This window comes from Hemiscyllium ocellatum, unplaced genomic scaffold (genome assembly GCF_020745735.1).
Source record: "Hemiscyllium ocellatum isolate sHemOce1 unplaced genomic scaffold, sHemOce1.pat.X.cur. R10, whole genome shotgun sequence".
NCBI lineage: Eukaryota > Metazoa > Chordata > Chondrichthyes > Orectolobiformes > Hemiscylliidae > Hemiscyllium > Hemiscyllium ocellatum.
The window spans coordinates 356138-379804 of NW_026867604.1; the positions used below are offsets into that span (position 1 = coordinate 356138).

Here is a 23667-nt window from a genome sequence, read left to right on the forward strand (position 1 = left end):
TTTTGCTTTATAATAGCATGGTTTTCATTTCCATTTTGCCATTCTGTCCAATTTGCATTTAAATTGAGATAATGTCACATTTTGTCTCATTATATTCTATGTTTCAAATTTGTATTCTGCAGATAAAACCTGCCCATATCTCTTCTCAGATTATTTCTGTTGCTTATTCTGAAGCTAATCTCAGTTACCATACATCCTTCATCACGGAAGTCTGTTACGAGACTAAAAAACAAACTAATGAGATGCTTCTTTGTTTCGGGTATTTAAATTCTTCCAATGCAAAATCCTGAGTTTGCATTGAACGTACATTAATGTAAATCTTTGGCGTACCATAAATAGCATAATAACCACTGTCATTGCATGTGTAACATAGTGGGTAGCGCTGAATGTGCCATTCGTTATATCAAGACATTCTGCCTGACTGAAGAGGAATGACATGAACATATAACCTGCTGTACCTCAACACCAGCATTACCTTTGGAGATTTGGTAAGCAGCCCAATGTGAACTAATGATTGAAGTAAGCCCATCAATGATTGACTTGGTGATTATTCTACCGATGCAATGCTCCTTTCATGGACATTTTGTTTCGAATGTTGACAGCGTTTCAAAACATCAGGATTGGAAATGGAGCTAAAGAAGAAAAAGCCTGTACCAGGAATGCATAGGTTTTAATGATTGGGTGCTTGGGGATTGTTCATGTGGAAAAATCATTGTTGGGCTCAAAGGTTTACCCATCGAAAATTGTTTTGTTTGTTTGGGTTTCTTTCAAGGAAAGTGCCGGATATGACTCTATCTGGTTCACAGTGAACGAGAAACATAGAAGTAAAGTCAATTGGGTTGTCATTGACAGAAACAGTTGAATTGCCCTCTGCCTCTCAATGCACCATTTGAAGTTGGGAGGTCGATGTCAATCTTGTGGGGACGGAATGAGAGAAATTGGTTGATCCCACGTTGCATTTTGTGGCCACAGTGATGACGAATTGTAAAGATCACACTGGCATTTTAGGTTGGAATGAGTGAGTGAGGGAAATCTCAATCTGTGTCTGTGGAGAGGAAGTCTGTATGGGGAAAGAATGGCCTATTATTTGTGCTCTACAAACTCTAGAACAATAAGTAGCATGTGTTACATTAAATACCAAAGGAAATGTTGGATGTTTGTGATAATACAAAGGCAGCGATCAATCTACAAATTATTTCGAAAAAAGAAATCAGATCCTTTTCAGAAACCTATCTTTTAAAGTGCTGAGATTTTCTACGACTTGTTTGTCCAGCAAACCTGACATGTTTGTTTTTTATTCATTTTTGTTTGCTTTCTGGAGCTACCGAGTAATGCATTATTCTCCATTGGAGCAGTTGACTGAAATGTAGACACAGAGAAGGTGATGGACGTTGAAAATAGAATAGCAAATGTTTCACAACGATGTCTGATTTAATCCTGCACAGTTTTAACACAACCAAAAACACAGTAATCTCAACACTCGTCCCAATTTCCTGCCCTGGGCCTGCACTCCCCGTGTCTGCATGGGTTTCCTCCGGGTGCTCCGGTTTCCTCCCACAGTAGAGAAAGTGAGGGCTGGAGATCAGAGCTGAAAATGTGTTGCTGGAAAAGCGCAGCAGGTCAGGAAGCCTCCACAGAGCAGGAGAATCGACGTTTCGGGCATAATGCTGCTCTTTGGATGCTGCCTGACCTGCTGCGCGTTTCCAGCAACACATTTTCAGCTCTTTCCTCCCACAGTCCAAAGATGTGCGGGTCGGGCGAATTGGCCATGCTAAATTGCCCGTTGTCTTAGGTAAGATGTAAATGTAGGGGTATGGGTGGGTTCTGCTTCGGCGGGTCGGTGTGGACTATTTGGGCCGAAGGGTCTGTTTCCACACTGTAAGTAATTTAATCTAATCTAAATGTTCTATCAAAAGAGTTAGGACACTCAGCCCATCATGCCTGATGAGAAGTTCAGTGAGATGAAATTAGGAACCAAGATTGAAAGCTTCTCTCATTCACTTATGTTTATGCTGAAGCCGGCTCCCTTCTGTCAATATCTGTGAATATCCTGGTCAATGTCCTGTGCACACTCTGCAGGACAGTTATATCCCTCCTGTAATATGCGGTTTCCAGAACAACATACGGTAGTCAGGGTGTGGCACAAAATATGAAACTGAAGGGAGAATTATTCATAAATCACCCATAATTTGATTAACAGGTTTTGCATGACCAGCAGAATTTAATGTTTCACAAACCATTAATGCTTATCCATAAAGAAAGCAGTAAATGTCAGAAACACATTGTGACCTTTTCACTACAATGAACAGTCGTGTTCTGTTTTCGCTGATATTCACACTCTGTCTGCGAGAGTGGTTACAGTAGTGTGGCAGCCCAAATGTGTTCCGAGGAAGAGTCGATACCACAACAAGGTGGAGAAGGACATGGGCGGGGCAAGTGGGATTAAGAAATCACTGACTTGTGTCTGATACAATAACTGAGTGGAAGGGGCTGTATTGACTGAGTGGAATGAGAAGTATTGACTGAGGTGAATGGGATAGTCTGACTTAAGGGAATCGGATGCAGTGACTGAAGTGAACGGGTTGAATTGAATGAGGATAGTGGGGTGCACTGACTGAATGGAATGGCATGTGGTAACTGAGGCTAATAAGATATAGTGACTGAAAGTAGTGGGAGGGAATTACTGAGGTGAGGTTGGATTTATGAGTGAGGGGAAAGGAACATACTGAGTGGGATGCAGTCACTGAGGACAATGGTAATCATTGACTAAGGGGATGGACTGAGGGGGTGAAGGTTCAGTAGGGGCGATTGAGAGTTATAAGGTAGCCAGGAAGGATCTAAAGAGAGAGCTAAGAGCAACAAGGAGGGGACATGAAAAGTCCTTGGTTGGTAGGATTAGGGAAAACCCAAGGGCTTTCTATAGGTATGTCAGGAATAAAAGAATGACTAGGGTAGGAATAGATCCAGTCAGGGATAGTAGTGGGAAGTTGTGCGTGGAGGCTGAAGAGATTGGAGAGACACTGAATAAATACTTTTCGTCAGTATTCACTCAGGAACAGGACATTGTTGCCGATGTGAATACTGAGTCACAATTAATTAGAATGGATGGCTTTGAGATATGTAGGGAAGAGGTATTGGAAATTCTGGAAAGGGTGAAAATAGATATGTCCCCTGGGCCTGATGGCATTTACCCTGGGATTCTCTGGGAAACAAGGGAGGAGATTGTAGAGCCATTGGCCTTGATTTTTATGTCCTCGTTGTCTACACGAATAGTGCCAGAAGACTGGAGGATAGCAAATGTGGTTCCCTTGTTCAAGACGGGGAGTAGGGATAACTCTAGTAACTATAGGCTGGTGAGTCTCACTTCTGTTGTGGGTAAAGTCTTAGATAGAATTGTAAGGGATAGGATTGATGAACATCTGGATAGGAATAATGTGATCAAGGATAGTCAGAATGGTTTTGTGAAGGGCAGGTCGTGCCTCACAAACCTAATTGAATTCTTTGCGAAGGTGACTCAGGAGATGGACGAGGGTAAAGCGGTAGATGTGGTGTATATGGATTTTAGTAAGGCGTTTGATAAGCTTCCCCATGGTAGGCTACTGCAAAAAAATACGTAGGTATGGCATTGAGGGTGAGTTGGAGGTTTGGATTAGGAATTGGCTGGCTGGAAGAAGACAGAGGGTAGTAGTTGATGGTAAAGGTTCATCTTGGAGTGCAGTTACGAGCGGTGTTCCGCAAGGATCTGTTTTGGGACCATTCCTGTTTGTCGTTTTTATAAATGACCTGGAGGAGGGCATAGAAGTTTGGGTGAGCAAGTTTGCGGATGATAAGAAAGTCGTTGGAGTTGTTGACAGTGAGGAAGGATGTGACAGGTTACAGCGGAATATAGATAAGCTGCAGAGCTGGGCAGAAAGGTAGCAAATGGAGTTCAATGTAGGTAAGTGTGAAGTGATTCACTTTGGTAAAAGTAACAAGAAGATGGAGTACTGGGCTAATGGTCGGATACTTGGTAGTGTGGATGAGCAGAGGGATCTTGGTGTCTGAAAGATCTCTGAAAGTTGCCACCCAGGTAAATAGTGCTGTGAAGAAGGCATATGGTGTACTGGCTTTTATTGCTAGAGGAATTGAGTTCCGGAGTCCTGAGGTCAAGTTGCAGTTGTATAAGACTCTGGTGTGGCCGCATCTAGAGTATTGTGTGCAGTTTTGGCGCCATACTATAGGAAGGATGTGGAGGCATTGGAACGGGTGCAGAGGAGGTTTACCAGGATGATGCCTGGTATGGTAGGAAGATTGTATGAGGAAAGGCTGAGGCACTTGGGGCTGTTTTCATTGGAGAAAAGAAGGTTTAGTGGTGACTTGATAGAGGTGTACAAGATGATGAGGGGTTTAGATAAGGTTGACCATGAGAACCTTTTTCCACGTATGGAGTCAGATATTACGAGGGGGCATAGCTTTAAATTAAGGGGAGGTAGGTATAGGACAGATGTTAGGGGTAGATTCTTTACTCAGCGAGTCGTGAGTTCATGGAATGCCCTGCCAGTAGCAGTGGTGGACTCTCCCTCTTTATGGGCATTTAAACGGGCATTAGATAGGTATATGGAGGATAGTGGGCTAGTGTAGGTTAGGTAGGCTTGGGTAGGCGCAACATCGAGGACCAGAGGCCTGTACTGCGCTGTATTTTTCTATGTTTTATGTTCTATGAAGAACGCTTGAACAGTCTGTGATGTTTATCCTAGGAGCATAGCATATGACACGTGTGGCTGTGGGCATTGGGTTAAGCTGGGGAATGTCGAAGCGTGGGCCCGATGCAGATGCAACAAAACTAAGAAAGGTATGGACAAAGCAGACAACAAAGAACGTTTCTGGATTTAAGTTTGTTCACAGAAGTGGAAGGTACATTTTCAGATGTTTCATCACCATACGAGGTAACATTGTCAGCGACACATCTGGATAGCAGTAAATTGATAGGTCACAGTCAGCATGGATTTATGAAGGAAAAATCATGCTTGACTAATCTTCTGGAATTTTTTGAGGATGTAACTCTGAAGATGGAGAACCAGTGGATGCAGTGTACCTGGACTTTCAGAAAGCATTTGATAAAGTCCACATAGGAGGTTAGTGAGCAAAATTATGGCGCATGGCATTGGGGGAAAACTACTGACTTGGATTGAAAGTTGGTTGGCTGACAGGAAACAAAGAGTAGTGATAAATGGCTCCATTTTGAAATAGCAGACAGTGACCAGTGGGGTACCGCAAGGATCAGTGCTGGGACCACAGCTTTTTACAATATATATTAATGATATAGAAGATGGTATTAATAGTGACATTCGCAAATTTGCTGATGATACAAAGCTGGGTGGCAGGGTGAAATGTGAGGAGGATGTTAGGAGATTACAGGGTGACCTGGACAGGCTAGATGAGTGGACGGATGCATGGCAGATGCAGTTTAATGTGCATAAATGTGTGGTTATCCACTTTGGTGGCAAGAACAGGAAGGCAAATTACTACTAAATGGAGCCAAATTAGGTAAAGGGGCAATACAAAGCGATCTGGCTGTTCTTGTACACCAGTCAATGAAGGCAAGCATGCAGGTACAGCAGGTAGTGAAGAAGGCTAATAGCATGCTGGCCTTCATAACAAGAGGGATTGAGTATAGAAGCAAAGAGGTTCTTCTGCAGTTGTACTGGGCCCTGGTGAGACCGCACCTGGAATATTGTGCGCAGTTCTGGTCTCCAAATTTGAGGAAAGACATTCTAGCTATTGAGGGAGTGCAGTGCAGGTTCATGAGGTCAATTCCTGGAATGGCGGGACTATCTTATGTTGAAAGATTGGAGCGACTGGGCTTGTACTGAAAGGGGATCTGATTGAGACGTATAAGATTATTAAAGGATTGGATAGTCTGGAGGCAGGAAACATGTTTCCGCTGATGTGTGAGTCCCGAACCAGAGGACACAGCTTAAAAATAAGGGGTCGGCATTTAGGACAGAGATGAGGAGAAACTTCTGCACCCAGAGTGTGATGGCTGTGTGGAATTCTCTACCCCAGAAGGCAGTGGAGGCCCAGTCTCTGGATTCGTTTAAGAAAGAGTTGGAAAGAGCTATCAAGGACAGTGGAATCAAGGGTTATAGAGATAAGGCAGGAACAGGATACTGATTGAGGATGATCAGCCATGATCATAATGAATGTTGGTGCAGGCTCGAGGGGCAGAATGGCCTCCTCCTGCACCTATTGTCTATTGCCTATTGAGCCTCCGAACGAAGCACTGGTGGTGTAGCCTGCTCTCCATTTATATGTGTGAGATTCCTAGAGCTGATAATGTTATTTCCTGTGGTGTCATGCCTTCCTGTGGTGCTGTCGTTTCATGTTCTTTTCCTCAGGGAGTGGTAGATGGATCCAAGTCAATGTTTTTATTGGTATATTTCCGGTTAGAATGCCATGCTTGTAGGATTGCTCGTGCATGTCTCTGTATGGCTTGTCCGAGGATGGATGTGTTGCCCCAGTCGAAGTGGTGTCCATCCTCATCCATATATAAAACATAGAACATAGAACAACACAGCGCAGAACAGGCCCTTCAGCCCTCGATGTTGCACCGACCTGTGAACTATTCTCAGCCCTTCACCTACTCTCTCCCAAAATCATCCATATGCTTATCTAAGGATTGGTTAAATCTCCCTGATGTGGCTGAGTTGACTGCATGAGCAGGAAGGGCATTCCACGCCCTTACCACTCTCTGTGTAAAGGACCTGCCTCTGACATCTGTCTTAAATCTATCACCCCTCATATTGTAGTTATGTCCCCTCGTACAAGCTGACATAATTAACATAGGAGAAAGATTTTCACGGTCTGCCCTATCTGATCCTCTGATCATGCTGTGTGTCTCTATCCAATCCCCTCTGAGCCTTCTTCTTTCCAATGAGAAGAGAGTCAAGTCTTTCAGCCTTTCCACATAAGACCTTCACTCCAGACCAGGCAACAACCTGGCAAGTCTCCTCTGCACCTATTTCAATGTTTTCACGTCCCACCCAAAATTTTCAGGGGACCAGAGCTGTACACAATATTCCAAGTGTGGCCACACCTGCGTTTTGTACAGTCGCAACATGATATTGCAGCTCCAGAACTCAATCCCTCTACCAATGAAATCTAACACACTGTATGCCTTCTTAACGGCACTATCCACCTCGGTGGCAACTTTCAGGGATCTATGTAGATGGACTCCAAGATCCCTCTGCACATCCACGCTACCAAGAATCTTTCCCCATTGACCCAGTACTCTGCCATCCTGTTATTCTTCCCAAAGTGCATCACCTCACATTTAACTGCATTGAACTCCATTTGTCACCTCTCAGCCCAATTCTGCACCTTATCCAAAGTCCCTCTGCAACCTGTAACATTCTACGAAACTGTCCACTGCTCCACCGACTTTAGTGTCGTCTGCAAACTTACTAATCCATCCACCTACGCCTGCGTCTAAGTCATTTCTAAAAATGACAAACAGCAGTGGTCCCAAAACAGATCCTTGCGGCACACCACTAGTAACTGGACACCAGGCTGAATATTTGTCAAAAACCACCGCTCGCTCCCTTCTTGCAGAAAGCTAATTTCTAATCCAAACTGCAAAATCACCCTCAATTCCATGCCTCTGTCAGGATACGAGTGAGAGGGTAACGTAATTTTGTGGTGAGATGATGTTCATGTATCCAGGTGACTAGTGTTCTGCCTGTTGTCCAATGCAGTGTTTGTTGCAGTTCTTGCAAGGTATATTGTAAATAACATTAGTTTTGCTTAGTGTTCGGAAAGGGTCTTTCAAGTTGACGAGAAACTGTTTTAGTGTGTTCATGGGTTTGTTGGCTATCATGATGCCAAGAGGTTTGAGTCGTCTGTCAGTCGTTTCTGAGATGTCTTTGATGCAGGAGGGATTGGCTAGGGTTTCTGGACATGTTTTGTCTGCTAGTTTGGGTTTGTTGCTCAGTAATCGGTGGACAGTATTTATTGGGTACCTGTTCTTTTTAATCACACTGTTTCAGTGATCTTCCTCCATTCTGCGTATATCCTCTGTGCTGTGGTGTGTGCCGGATCATTGAAATAGTGTTCTAATGCAGCTTCATTTGTAGACGTTGGGATGATTTCTTCTGTAGTTCAAAATTTGTGTTGGTTTCCTGTCAATGCCAGTATGAATTTCCCCAAGGACAAGTCAAACAGAGAAATGCACGAGAATACCTCGAAGCATGGCATTCTGACCGGAACTCTATCAATAACCACATTGACTTGGACCCCATCTAACATTCGCCTGAGAAAGAAAACAGGAAATGACATCACCATAGGAAACGATGTCACCACAGGAAATGACATCACCGACCCGAGGAAACTCAAACATATAAATAGAAGGCTACACAACCAAAGCTTCATTCTGGGCTTCACTGAATATGTTACCTCGCACAGTGATGAAACATCTGAAAATGAATGTTCCAGCTCAGTGAGCGAACCAATATCCAGAACCTAAACCTGAGCTACAAATCTTCTCAAAACTCGCCAAAGAACTTTTCAGCATCATGTGGAGGGGTCGTTGAAATGGCTAGAACATAGATGTAAAATCAGGGCAGGAGATCTCAAGGTTGTGTGAGGTTATTGCTTCCCGCAGAACTTGTACTGGGAAGTCAAAACTCTCATTACGTTGGAAACATATTGTGAATAAGTATTTAGATGCACCTCAGCGATGTCAAGTGATGTCAGTGTAGGTGTCACATTCTGTGAAAGTATTGGAATTGTTAGTGTTGGATTCTGTGTGGCGGGGGGCTTTGTGATGTTGATAGTTACATCTCAATGTCTGTGGTGTACCTTTGACTTCCATGTGATATTCAAACCAAATGGACTTTTGTAGCTCAACTGGTAGATCAGCTGATTTGTGACGCAGAATGATCCAAACAGAGGAACTTTCTTTCCCACAACGGCTGGCCTCGCCATGGAGTACTCTCCTTTTCAATCCTTCAATCCACCCGTGGTTTGTTGACTCTCAGGGTAATCCACCAATTGTCTACTTCACAGAATCCTCTAATTTTTGAGAGCCACGTTCACCCTCTTGACTCTGAACCATTAAAATACACTGGCCATGTCAAATTCACGTCCTTAACCCATACCCTTGAATAGTAAGGCACAAGTGTTCATCCAAGTATTCTGTAAATGATTCGACGTTCGCCAACTCCACTTGCTTGTTGTCAGTGCAATCCCGACCACCACTACAACTTGCACGGATTTTCTTTTAACTTCGCCATACCCCTCCCGCCTCCCAAATGCACATAAATGTCTGCCTCTCACCTTAAAATCCTGTCATCTTGATATTCCACCTGATGGAGCAAAACGAACAGATACTTCCTTTCTGGAAAGTGAGACCGGCCCAACCGCAAATGTTGGCAATCTGAAAACGATACAAAACGTTGTGACGAACTCAGCAGGTCTGGCGTGACCTGAGGAGAGAGAAACAGATTTAACATTTCTGGTTTTACATGAAGGGTTTTGAGAACTCAAACATAAACTGATTATTCCTCCACAGATGCTTACATCACCTGTAGAGCTACAACAATCTCTGATTTTGGTTTAAACTGTCATCACAGTCCATTTCATAAAGTATTTTCTTCCACTTCCTCTCCAAAAGTCGATAATGTCGCATATTGCCTCACTATACCGCATCTTTCACCTTATAACCTTCACATAAAACTTTCCTGATGAAGGGCTTATGCCCGAAACGTCGAATTTCCTGTTCCTTGGATGCTGCCTAACCTGCTGCGCTTTTCCAGCAACACATTTTCAATTCACATAACACCTGCCAAGATCTATGCCTAACTTCATGTCATCCCAGCTGTTTACAGAGGCATGGATAAAAGGTCAGTATGTCGGCCAATGTTAATTACACAGCACTCTTCATGACAGACTAATCATTCTAGGATATGTTAAACAATGCCATCAAAACAATGCAGTTTGCAACAAAAACATGAAAAAAATGCAGAAGTAAATATTTCTTAATTTGGTTCTGTGGATTTTTCAATTAAAATGACACAGTTTACCATAATCATTATATGTGTCATATCGTAGGCAGTCCTACGTACGTTACTGTAGACATTTCAAGTTTAAAACAAGTATAAACAATTAAATTGTAGTTCGTTTGTTGGGCCCATTTGAAGAATGAAACACAGAGTTGATGTTAATCTGTCTGGACCCCAGATTGGGGGATGAACATGAACGTTAAATATCCATTAGTTTATCAGTGAGAAAAGTGGGTGGCACGGTGGCACAGTGGTTAGCACTGCTGCCTCACAGCGCCTGTAGACCCGGGTTCGATTCCCGACTCAGGCGACTGACTGTGTGGAGTTTGCACGTTCTCCCCGTGTCTGTGTGGGTTTCCTCCGGGTGCTCCGGTTTCCTCCCACAGTCACAAAGATGTGCGGGTCAGGTGAATTTGTCAAGCTAAATTGCCCGTAGTGTTAGGTAAGGGGTAAATGTAGGGGTATGGGTGGGTTGCGCTTCGGCGGGTCGGTGTGGGCTTGTTGGGCCGAAGGGCCTGTTTCCACACTGTAAGTCTAAGTCTAATCTAATCAAAAAAGCAGACGTAGCTCCTTCTGTCTTTCGATGTCTTTTTGAAAGTGGATACGAAATTTCAAGTCAACCGAGAGATAGTGGGATGCAGCAATCAATATTTCACAGCTCCAGTAATGGAGAGAGATTGCTTCGGGTCTGGGTGAGTGAGTGAGCAAGGGAGAATTTGATCTGTCTCTCTGAAGAGGTAAAATTGTTGGCAAAGTAATGGAGTATTAGCTGCGCTGGCAGGTTCTTGAACAATAAGCTCATTGCGGCTGGTGATATATGAAGCAAATTTGTGGATGCTTGGGATAATACAAAAGAAGTGGTCATGGAGATATAGAACATAGAACATAGAAGGATACAGCGCAGTACAGGCCCTTCGGCCCTCGATGTTGCGCCGACCGAGTTCTACCTAACCTATACTAGCCCAATAACTTCCAAATGCCTATCCAATGCCCGCTTAAATGAACATAAAGAAGGAGAGTTCACCACTGATACGGGCAGGGCATTCCATGAACTCACAACCCGCTGTGTGAAGAATCTACCCCTAACATCTGTCCTATACCTACCACCCCTTAATTTAAAGCTATGTCCCCTAGTAACACCTGACTCCATTAGCGGTAAAAGGTTCTTAGTATCTACCCTATCTAAACCCCTAATCATCTTATACACTTCTATCAGATCTCCCCTAAACCTTCTCTTCTCCAATGAGAACAGCCCCAAGTGCCTCAGCCTTTCCTCATACGATCTTCCTACCATTCCAGGCAGCATCCTGGTAAACCTCCTCTGCACTCGTTCTAAAGCTTCCACATCCTTCCTATAGTATGGCGACCTAAACTGCACACAATACTCCAGATGAGGCCTCACCAGAGTCTTATACAACTGCAACATGACCTCAGGACTCCGGAACTCAATTCCTCTGCCAATAAAGCCCAGTACACCATATGCCTTCCTCACAGCACTATTTACCTGGGTGGCAACTTTCAGAGATCTGTGTACATAGACACCAAGATCCCTCTGCTCATCCACACTACCAAGTAGCCTACCATTAGCCCAGTAATCCATCTTCTTGTTATTCCTACCAAAGTGAACGACTTCGCACTTAGCTACATTGAATTCCATTTGCCACATTTCCGCCCAGCTCTGCAACTTGTCTATATCCCGCTGTAACCTACCACTTCCTTCCTCACTATCCACAACTCCACCGACTTTCGTGTCATCCGCAAACTTGCTTACCCAGCTTTCAAGTCCTTCCTCTAGATCATTTATAAAGATAACAAAAAGCAATGGTCCCAAAACAGATCCTTGTGGTACACCGCTACTAACTGCGCTCCAAGATGAACATAATCCATCAACTACTACCCTCTGTCTCCTTCCAGCCAGCCAATTCCTAATCCAAACCTCTAATGTATCCTCAATGCCATACCTCTGAAGTTTTAGCATTAGCCTACCATGGGGAACCTTATCGAACGCCTTACTAAAATCCATATACACAACATCTACTGCTTTACCCTCATCCACTTCCTTAGTCACCTTCTCAAAGAACTCAATAAGGTTTGTGAGGCACGACCTGCCCTTCACAAAACCATGCTGGCTATCCCTGATCACGTTATTCCTACCCAGATGTTCATAAATCTTATCCCTTACCATTCTCTCTAAGACTTTGCCCACCACTGAAGTCAGACTCACTGGCCTATAGTTACTAGGGCTATCCCTACTCCCTTTCTTGAACAATGGGACCACATTCGCTATCCTCCAGTCCTCTGGTACTATTCCCGTTGACAATGACGACATAAAAATCCAGGCCAATGGCTCTGCTATCTCCTCCCTAGCTTCCCATAGAATCCTGGGGTAAATGCCATCAGGCCCAGGAGACTTATCTATATTCATCCTTTCCAATATTCCCAAAACCTCTTCCCTGCATATTTCCAGGGCATCCATTCTAATTATTTGTGATTCCATATTCACATCAGCAACAGTGTCCTGTTCCTGAGTGAATACTGATGAAAAGTACTGATTTAATGTCTCTCCAATCTCCTCCGCCTCCACACACAACTTCCCACTACTATCCTTGACTGGACCGATACCTACCCTAGTCATCCTTTTATTCTTGACATACCTATAGAAAGCCTTTGGGTTTTCCCTAATCCTACCAGCTAAAGACTTTTCATGTCCCCTTCTCGCTTTTCTTAGCTCCCTCTTTAGCTCCTTCCTGGCTACCTTATAACTCTCAATCGCCCCTACTGAACCTTCACGCCTCATCTTTACATATGCCGCCTTCTTCCCTTTCACAAGGGACTCCAATTCCTTACTAAACCACGGCTGCCTCACAAGGCCCTTTACACCATGCCTGACTGGTACATACCTATCGAGGACACGCAGTAGCTGCTCCTTGAACAATCCCCACATCTCATTAGTGTTCTTCTCTTGAAGCCTGTTTTTCCAATCCACACAACCTAAGTCATGCCTCACTGCATCATAATTTCCCTGCCCCCAGCTATAGCTCTTGCCCTGCGGCACACGATTATCCCTCTCCATCACTAAAGTAAAAGTCACCGAGTTGTGGTCACTGTCCCCGAAGTGCTCACCTACCTCCAAGTCTAACACCTGGCCTGGTTCATTACCTAGAACCAAATCCAATATAGCCTCCCCTCTTGTTGGCCTGTCGACATATTGTGTCAGGAAACCCTCCTGCACACATTGTACAAACACCGACCCATCTAATGAACTCGAGCTATAGCTCTCCCAGTCAATATCTGGGAAGTTAAAGTCCCCCATAACAACCACCCTGCTACCTTCACTCTTTTCCTGAATCATCCTCGCAATATTATCCTCTACTTCTCTAGGACTATTAGGAGGCCTGTAGAAAACACCTAACAGGGTGACCTCACCTTTCCTATTTCTAACCTCAGCCCAAACTACCTCAGATGGCAAGTCCTCTTCCATCGTCCATTCCACTGCTGTGATACTGTCTTTGACAAGTAATGCCACGCCTCCCCCTTTTTTACCCCCATGTCTGATCCTACTAAAACATTTGAACCCTGGAACGTGCAACAGCCATTCTTGTCCCTGTTCTACCCACGTCTTTAATCTATACATGATTTTGAAAACAAAAATAGAGAATGGTTTTAATAGCCTGCGTGAAGAGTTCATGGGAAAATCTTGCCTTATTTTCTTAGACCAACCTGTCATGAAAACATGAATCTCCATTGTATAACTTCCTTTTTGCCTTATGGAGCCACCAGGGAAAATGTCGTTCTCTCCAGAGCAGTGGAGGTCATGAGTGATGAAAAAGATGAGCAAATGTCTGACATCGTTTTCATTGACTACAGCACAGTAGCAATTATACAGAACAGAAAACGAAGCTAATGGCTACACTCAACCCAGTTTCTCAATTGATGCTCATAGCCTTCAATGTTATGAAACGCAATCCAAACACTTTTCAGTGTTTCCAGCCTCAACATTTACAAATATTGCAGGGCAGGAGACAGAAAAATTTCTGTCCGCTGGGTTCCCAGTGAGGAAATTGTGTAGATTACACTCCATAGGTGAAGTCCTGAGTGAAAGGGGCGAAGTTAAATTTGTGTGTAAGGGTCCAAGTGATGGGGCGAGATCATAGAAATAGAGAAAACCAACAGTGTAAAATAAGTCTATTCGGCCCATTGTGTCCATAGAGACTGTCCAAAGAGCATCTCACCCACACCCTCCCCCCGACCATATTCCTTTAAGCCCGCATTACCCATGACTAACCCACCTAACGTGCAAATCCATATATAGTATGTGCAATTTCGCATAAGTAATTCACCTAATTTGCACATCTTTAAACTGTAGGAGAAAACCAGAGCACTCAGAATAAACGACGCAGACAAGGGGAAAATGTATGAAATCCACACAGGAATTTGTCCGACAGTAGAATCGACCCGAGCACTGTGAGGCAGCAGTGCTAACTATTGTGTCTCTGTGTCACACTGACAGAGCACAAAACCAGTAAAATTAAATTCTCTGCAGTTAATTCCCGGCCCCCCTCCGCCCCCAAACACGACACATTTTCTCCTATTCTCGCTTGAATTCCCCTTCTCTAACATAAATTTTCTGTTTCACTTTCTAGAATATCACATATTGAGATGAGGACACTGCTGCTGATTCTCGGGTTGCTGAGTAAGTCATTTGCATAATAGTCAAACTTCATTGTGGTTTATTTAAATTTAGACTAAATGGGAACAACAGCTCACCTGGTACCATACATTCGTGACTTTATGAATATTCCTGCGATTTGCATGTTGCAAAGAACGATGCCTTTTTTGCAGTGTACACAGAACATAAATGGAAATTTGAAAACTAAGTTGAATGGTAGGAGTTTGTTAAATCGACTTCCTCGTTCCCAATAGTGAGCTCATTCATATTGAACTGATAAAGGATTAACCAGCCTTTTTTTCCAAATGGGGAATATCTGGAATCAGTAGAGGCTGAAGTGACTAATTTTCTACCCACAGTTCTTACCAAATTACAATGGCAACAACAATTAGAAATGCCACCAGAGCCATCTGCTGATTATTGAATGGACCAAGTCACCAAATTCAGTTTGGAATCTTTTCATCACTATTTTAATTGATACTGTATCGAGTCGGATTCATGTTGCTCCAGTGTACACACGATGCAGCATTCATATGATTCTTAATTTGTCTGTGAAATCTGCTATTAACCCTGCCAATAGCATGGGAGAGAAATTAACCAGACCGCTCCAGTCTTTCATTGCAACATTCAGGCCTCAAGCCCGTTTGAACATTCAATGAGATTGTGGCTGATCTGTGATCATAGAAATCAAGATATCTTTCCTTTTAATTATTTGTTTCATTTCTACATAGGCCAAGGGTGGCTATCCCCACAGCATTGCTTATTATACAGGCACAGAGCTGTTTACTAATCACATACAGTGTGATTCTCTGCATCATGCATTCTGAACAGATTTGCGATTGTGAGAATTAACCCTCAAATTTGTAAGTGAAGAAGGCGATTAAAGCAGATGCATAATATTAACCGTTCAAGCTGAGAAATAAGTGAATGGCGCTTTCAGCTTTTCCTCTCACTCACACGTTCTGTGAAAGAGATTGCAGGAGTGGGAGAGCTCAACAGTGAGACTGGTAAGAGGACAGACCATGCCAAGGGGGTGGAGGGCTTGGGCAGGGTGTGTAGGAGTGAGGCTTGTGGGAAGTAATCACTGAGGTGAGTGTGATATTGTAACTGAGTTGATTAGAATATTATAGCAGGGGTGTCAGATTTAGCGACTATGTGGAATGCATTGAAGTGAATGACCAAAGTGGAATGTAATAACTGAGTGGATTATGATATGAAGCCTGAGGTGAGTGGGATGTGTTAACTGAGGTTAGTCGGTTTGAATGAGTGAGATGGCCTGGGATTTAGCCATTGTGCGGTTTTGGATACAGTAACTCAGGTAAGTGGGAAACAATGAATGAGAACTGTGGGTATCAGTAACTTAGGGTGGTGAGGTTTAGTGACTGAGGGAAATGGGATACAGAAACTGAGAGACGTGGAATATAGAGACTGCTGTCAGCATGGTATGGTGACTGAGGGGAGTGACCGAGTGTCTGAGTGGATCACGATGGAGTGACTTATTGGAGTGAGATGCAGATAGAGAGGAAAGTAAGAAGTGGTGACGGTGGGAAGTGAATATAGTCACTGAGGGGAGTGGGTTTCAGTAATTTCGAAGAGTGGAATGCAATTCCTGAGGATAGTGTCGTGCTGTCACTGAGGGGAGTGGAATGCAGTCAATAACTGAATTCGGAGATCGTAATTGAGGCGTGAGAAATGCAGAGATTGTGATGAGTTGCATTCTGTCAAAAATGGGACCATGATGTTGTGTCTTTTCGGAGTGGAGTTTCGTGAACGGGTAAACAGGACACAGCGAGTGAGAATGTGACACAGTGACTGAGGGGAATATATTGAAGTAATGAAATAATTGAGATGTAGTGTCTTTGGGGAGTGGGATGTGTTGACTGAAGGTAACAACTGGGAGAAATGCGATACAGTGACTGAGGATAATTCCATGTTGCAACACAGAATAATATCACACAGTGACCAAAAGGTGTGGAATGAAGTGTCCGATGGGAATGGATTGTATTAGGTCAGAGGGTCGGTGTAGACTTGTCGGGCTGAAGGCCCTGGTTCTGTACTGTAAGGAATCTAATCTAATCGAAGAACTGGAGAAATAAAAATGCCAGTTTTGGAGAATTAAAGTTTCTGAGCAACAATATTCCAACCCAGAATACAACACACTGCACATTCTGCACGCACTGGACGCTGATTACAGACCACACTGGGCTTCATCTCGAGTTCCAGGAGGCTGGGAGATCGCTTTGGAATTGCCTCGAGGCCAAGAAACCACGCTGAGACCTTTTCAGGCCGAGGGACTACCACGTACCACAAGAAGACCACGTGCAGAAATTGAGGGGTTTGGAGTGTACTGAGTTAGAGCATGGAGGGTGCAGTGACTAAGGGGAGTGGAATAGTGTGCCTGAGGTATGCTGTCTTCCCTGAATAAGGAGAGGGAGCTGGTGTGACTGAGCTGGGTTTGGTGCTGTGTCGGAGTGGATAATGAATTCATTGACTGAGGAAAGTGCCTCAAAGTGACGGAGGGGAATATAATGCAGCTTGGCATTCGGGTGTAATGACAGAGGTGACTGAGATTCCATAACTGAGGGGAGGGGATGTGGTTATTGAGATGTGTGTGATGCAATGAATGAAGACGCGGTTCCGAAGGCAGTGACTGAGATGAGTGTGATACAGTGACTGAGGGGAGTGAGATACAGTGACTGAGGGGAGTGAGATACAGTGACTGAGGGGAGTGAGATGGGGTGTGTGAGGACGTGACGTGTGGCTGATGGCAGTGTCTTCCAATTACACATCAAAGTGAGAGAAGGTGAGTACCAGAGGTCAGGTAAATTAACTGAATGGTGTGGCTGTTCATGGCAGTTATATATTATTGGGCTTGTTTCCTTTTGAAATGTCTATCACATCATATCCTAACTAACTTAATCATAGAGTTGGACAGCATAGAAACAGACTCTTTGATCCAATTCCACATGCTGACCAGATATCCTAATCGAGTCTAATTTGCCATCACTCGTCCAATATCCCTCTTAACGTTTCCTAATAATATTCCCATCCAGATGCCTTATAAAAGTTACAATTGCATTAGCCTCCACCATTTCCTCTGGCAAATGAATCCATGCACCCACCATTCTCTGCATGAAAATATTACCCTTTAGACCCCTTGTAGATTTTTCGCCTCCAGACTCCGCCATCCCAGGGAAAATATCTTGTCTATTTACCCTAACCGTGAATCACATCAATTTTTAATCTCTACACAGTCACCCCTCAGTTGCGGATGAATCAGGGAGAACAGCATCAGCTTATTCAGCCTTTCCCTTTAGCTCAAATCCTCCAACCCTGGCAACATGCTTGCAAATCTTTTCTTAATCGTTCAAAGTTTCCAAATATCCTTCTGCTAGAATGCAGACCAGAATTGCATAAAATATTCCAAAAGTGTCCTAACTAACGTCATGACTTCCCAACTGCAGTACTCAATGCTCTGTCCAATAACGGAAAGCATACCAAATCCCAAGTTCACCATCCTATCTACCTGCGACTCCACTTTCAAGGAGCTATGAACTGCATTCCATGGTCTCTTCGGTCAGCAACACTCCCTAGAACGTGACCATTAAGTGTATAAGTTCTGCTCTGATTCGCCTTTCAGAAATGCAGCACCTCGCATTTATCTAAATTAATCTCCATCTGACACTCCTCAGCCCATTGGCCCATCTGACTAAGATCCAGTTGTGCTCTGAGGTAACCTCCTTCGTGCACCACGACAGCTCCAATTTTGGTGTCATCTGCAAATGTATTCAGCATACGTCCTATGCTCAAATCCAAATCATTTATATCAGTGATCAGAAGCAGTGGAAAGATCACCCCTCCTTGTGGTACACCACTGTTCACAGGCCTCCAGTTTGAAAATCAACCTTCCACTAACACCGTCGGTCTTCTATCTTCAAGCCAGTTCGGTATCCAAATGGCTAGTTCTCCCTGCATTCCATGAGATTTATCCTTGCTAACCAGTCGATCATGAGGACACATTTCAAATGCCTTACTGCAGTCCATGTAAAGCATATCCATTGCTGGGACTTCATCAATGCTGTTTGTTACTACTGATCAATTCCATCTCCAGACCCTGGCCACACGACGCCTGGATGAAGAGAGCCTCATCTTCCGCCTAGGAACCCTCCAACCACACGGGATGAATGTAGATTCCTCCTGCTTCCTCATTTCCCCTCCCCCCACTTTATTTCAGTCCCAACCCTCGGATTCACCACCGCCCTCTTGACCTTCAATCTTCTTCCTGACCTCTCCGCCCCCACCCCCTCTCCGGCCTAACACCCTCACCCTCACCCTCACTTCCTTCCACCTATCGTACTCCCAGCGCCCCTCCCCCAAATTCCCTCCCCCCTACCTTTTATCTCAGCCCGCTTGGCACACCAGCCTTTTTCCTGAAGAAGGGCTTATGCCCAAACGTCGATTCTCCTGCTCCTCGGATGCTGCCTAGCCTGCTGTGTTTTCCCAGCACCACACTTTTCAACTCTGAGGACAAAAAAGTAACCAGGGAGACAATACGGTCCCTCAAAGATCAGCAAGGCACACTATGTGTGGAGCCACATGAGATGGGAAAATAAGAATCGAGTATTTTGCATCAGTGTTTTCTGTGGTGAACGATATGTAAGTTACAGAATGTGTCGAAAACATGGTGATATTTTGAAAAATATCCATATTACAGAAGAGGAGATGCTGGATCTTTTAAGTTTGGATGAATCTGTTTCGGTACTTTCTGGCAGTGCTGTTTTGAATTCAAACAACTGTTGCGTCAAACTAAATTTGTTCTTGGTTGTTAATTTCTTCTTTCACCATCCATCTTTCCACCTTGACCTCTCGTTCTCTGTTCTCCCTTCTCTGAGAACAGTTCATTCAGTCCTATACTTTCCAGATGCATTGGAATATCGCTTTTTATGATCAGATCTCTATACCTTCATTTTGTTCCTTTACTCGGGAACTGGTATTCCAGAGGACGAAGTGATGTTTCTTCTTTCCAGGTCGCTATGGGACCTTGAAATTGCAGTTATGGATGTGTGAATGTATGTGCAGTTCGCTTTGTGATATTGGTGATAATTTGCACAATCACGTTAAAACATCTTTCTATCATATAGAACTCTCGACAGCAGAGACTGACCCGTGTGTAAATCACAAAGTACTAAATGATGCTTGGAGGAGCATAGATTGCAATAATACTCAATGTTCCAATGAGGTGAAGAGCGATAATGAACTCGAGAATAGATGGTACAGGTTTAACAGGTAACAGAGAAAGCGTAATCTACCTTCTATAATCTATCAATACAGTATTAGGAGTGTGTAACAGCAGAGTAAAAATGTGTAATATCGTGTGCTTTAGATTTGGACAAGGATGTGGAAACACATGGGAGAGTAAACTAGAGCAGCCAGAGGGAACCAATGCCAATGCTGCAAGTATAAGCAAATTTCATACAGACGTTCCTCCGATACTGAAACTGAACGTGGAACCCTGGCGATTTGAGACAGCAATGCTAACCACTGAGCTCCCGTGTCACTAATGCTGCTGCTTCACATATGGTGGTAGAGTGAGGAGGCGGGGGGGGGGGGGGAGATAGGGAAGGATTTTGTCACTTTGACAAATCAGTGGCAGATGGGAGATAATTCTAGTCAGTGAAAGGTGATTCCAACTGGAAAAAGGAACATGTCAAACGAATGCTAAATGTCAAGAGCTTGGAGAAACATAAAGGGACTTGTGATGATCCTGCACATATCGCTGCAAGTGGCAAGAGAGTGCAATGGGATAGTTCAGGAGGTGTGCATAATTCTTGCCTTTTTCAGTCCAGGCATAAATTATAAGAGCAAGTAGAACAAGTTGGAGGAGTGCAGAACTTTGGTTATTCACAGCGGCTGTATTGTGTGATACTCTGGGAGCATTGCATTGGATAGGGTGCAAAGGAGGTTCACCAGGTTGTTGCCTAGGATGCATCATTTCAGCAATGAAACAAAAAGCTGCATATGTGTGGCTATTTCTTTGAAGCAGAGAACTTTGAAAGAAGACTTGATGGAAGTCTGCAATAGTATGAGGAAAACTGTCAAGAGTTTCTAGAAATTTTTTGCACTGATAAGCAGGGGGAACCTTCCCCCTCCAAACCCCGTCCCCACCAGGTCGAAATAAGAACAAGGTGGCATAATTTTTAAGTGGTTTTGATTGAAATCGAGAAAGAACCATTTCACAAAACATTACAGTGCAGCACAGGCCCTTCGGCCCTCGATGTTGCACAACCTTTTGAAACCAATCTGAATCTCATCTAACCCATCCTATTCCGTTCTTGTCTGTACGCCTATCTAAAGACCATTTAGATGCCCTTAAATTTGGAGAGTCTACTACTGTTGCAGCCAGTGCGTTCCACCTCTGAATATACTCTGAGTAAAGAAACTATCTCTGACATCTATCCTATATCTGTCAACACCTGAGTTTATAACCAAGTCACCTTATGCTTGTCATCACCATGAATGGCAATACGTGGAAGCTTATGTAAAATGCAACTGTCAGTTTATTACTGCTGCATGAATGTCTAGTATATGTTGATAATGTGGTTTGGAAGTCCATGTCATGATATGGAATGGAGACAGAAGTTAAAGTGTCACCTATTGAAAGAGAAGAGCAAGTTGAAGGTGGCCATTATGAGAAACCGTTGAACACAGTGTCCATTCCTCTCGAATGGGACAGTCAATTAACAACTGTGATGAGTTCGCTCTTTCTCCTTTGTTCAGTTCCGGTGGATGGAAAATGCCAGAGACTGCTGTTCCAGCATATCATTGCTCCACAGAAGCTTCAGGCTGGTTAAATGGTGCGTTCACTCTTTCCACAGAACATGTATTCGCATTCGTTGCCCCTAAAAGCAAGATAATCAAATTGTGAACTGGTTATTGCAGGTACTCATCCCACCGAGTCCCAGGGAAAAACGGATGGCACAGTATGTTTCAACTGGAAAGGCAACATCTGCAGTTGGACCGAACAGATAACGATTCAAAACTGTTCCAATTACTTTGTGTATTATTTGAAGAAAACAAGAAAACAAACAAAGAAAGCAAAAGGCGCTTACTGCACAGGTACACTTCTGTTATGTTATAGAATGACTGAAAATGAAGTGTCGCTTTAACATCAAGTCACACCAAAGAATTTACACACATTCTGCTTCGTAAATAAACAATGCAAAGGGTTACAGCAAAGCAAACTGAGCATTCCTTTTACAGTTCTTCTTCAGTTTGCTGTCTGAAGTCACACCATATCTCCAGCTGCTTGATAGCTAGGTGCAGGAATGAACCACAGAACGACGGCATTTGAAGCAGGGATCGCACTCATGTTGCTCATCCCTAACCTATAAGCTTTTGGACTTCAAACATTCTGCAGGAATCTGAACACATATTCACAGCCGTCGGGAGATGATGGAATGCAGTGAATGGGATGGGGGCTTGGAGCCAAGTGGAAAATAGTGCTGCAGAATGTTGATGAATGTTACCCATATATGCTTCCATGAGAGATTGAATAAAGCCCCATTTTTGAATTTTTAACTAAATTATAATCCCGCAGAATTGAGAGCGAGTTGCTGACATAGCTGGAAAATTTGAGTACAAAGCAACAAAATATGGGGACTATCCACAGTGCTCCGATTGGCAACATGTGACTAGTGGTGTCCCACAAACACCTGCAATAGGTCTTAATTATTCACATCATTTCTTAACAACTTGGATGACAGGATCGCATCCGAGTTTTCTCATGACATTAGGTTACACAGAATAATATACAAATTGGAAGATTGCATAGAGTTGCAAAGGAATTTAAAAGACTAAATAAATGGGGGTAACTGTGGCAGATTGGCTTCAATACAAGAAAGCGTGTGTTAATCTATTTTGGATCTGAAATGATCAGTCAGGGTACTTTCTGACCAATATAAAGATAAATATAGTGGATGTACAGAGTGGCTCAAGGGATCAGTTACTAGGCCCTTTAAAATATCATAAATGAGTTCAGAAAATAACTAAGAAAGATAATGCAATACTACCTTTATATCTATAGGATTAGAGTATAAATATTCTTGCAGCTATACAAAACCCTAGTTAGACCACTCTGACAGTAATGTGAGAAGATCTGGGATTCATGTCTTTGAAAAGGTATACTGTCCTTGGATGGATAATGATGTAGGGTTAATGGAGTGACACATAGACTTCAGTGATTACATTTCCGGACTGAATCGACAAATGAGGTCTATTTCTCTGATCGGAGTCCTCAAGATGTGAACAGAAGAAAAAAAGATATAAACTATTCCCATTGGAAATTCTAGAAATAAGGTGCGCATTCTCAGAATTTGGATTGACGGTTCTGGAGAAAAGTTAGGAAGCACTTCCAGTCACTAACCAGGTGGTAAATGTTTTGAAATATTTTCCGTAAATGGCATTATATGCTGGATCAGTGTTTCTCATTAAATTTGAGACAATGTTTCTTCCGTGCATGCGTGAAGTAAAGGATGAAGGAGTTTGGGCTAATGGCTGGTCGATGAGTTTCATGAGGCTGGGAGATCACTCTGCAATTGTCTCGAGCACAGGAAAGGCTGAGGCCTTTTTATTCTGAGGGATTATCATGTACCACAAGAAGGCCACCACGCTGATGCAGAAATTGAGGGATGTCGAGTGCACTGAGTTAGGACAGTGAGGATGAAATGACTGAGGGGAGTGAAATGACATACCTGAGGTATGTCGTCTCTATTGAATAAGGAGAGGGAGATGCTGTGACTGAGCCGAGTAGGTGCTGTGTCAGTGTGGATTACGGATTCACTTACTGAGAAGAGTGTATTGACGTGATGTAGGGATTGAGATGCGGCATGGCATTTAGGTGTAGTGACTGAGGTGACTGTGATTCTGAAACTGAAGAGAGGGGTATGTAGCTATTAAGATGTG

The 23667-nt window shown here is 43.5% G+C and overlaps 1 protein-coding gene across 5 annotated transcripts in view; it reads left to right on the forward strand.

Annotated features, from left to right (window-relative positions):
- The first annotated feature begins 418 nt into the window (after window positions 1–418).
- The window catches only part of LOC132809105 (mucin-5AC-like), a 78436-nt gene continuing 55187 nt past the window's right edge, over window positions 419–23667 (forward strand). For 3 of the 5 annotated variants that reach the window (XM_060822508.1, XM_060822509.1, XM_060822510.1), the window contains exons 1-3: window positions 14681–14730; window positions 21484–21560; window positions 21646–21822. In XM_060822508.1, the coding sequence (XP_060678491.1) occupies window positions 21500–21560; window positions 21646–21822 (238 nt within the window). In that variant the 5' untranslated portion in view covers window positions 14681–14730; window positions 21484–21499. Of the gene's footprint in view, window positions 489–14680; window positions 14731–21483; window positions 21561–21645; window positions 21823–23667 lie in introns of those variants that run through there. The other 2 variants (XM_060822511.1, XM_060822512.1) reach the window with 1 other exon arrangement.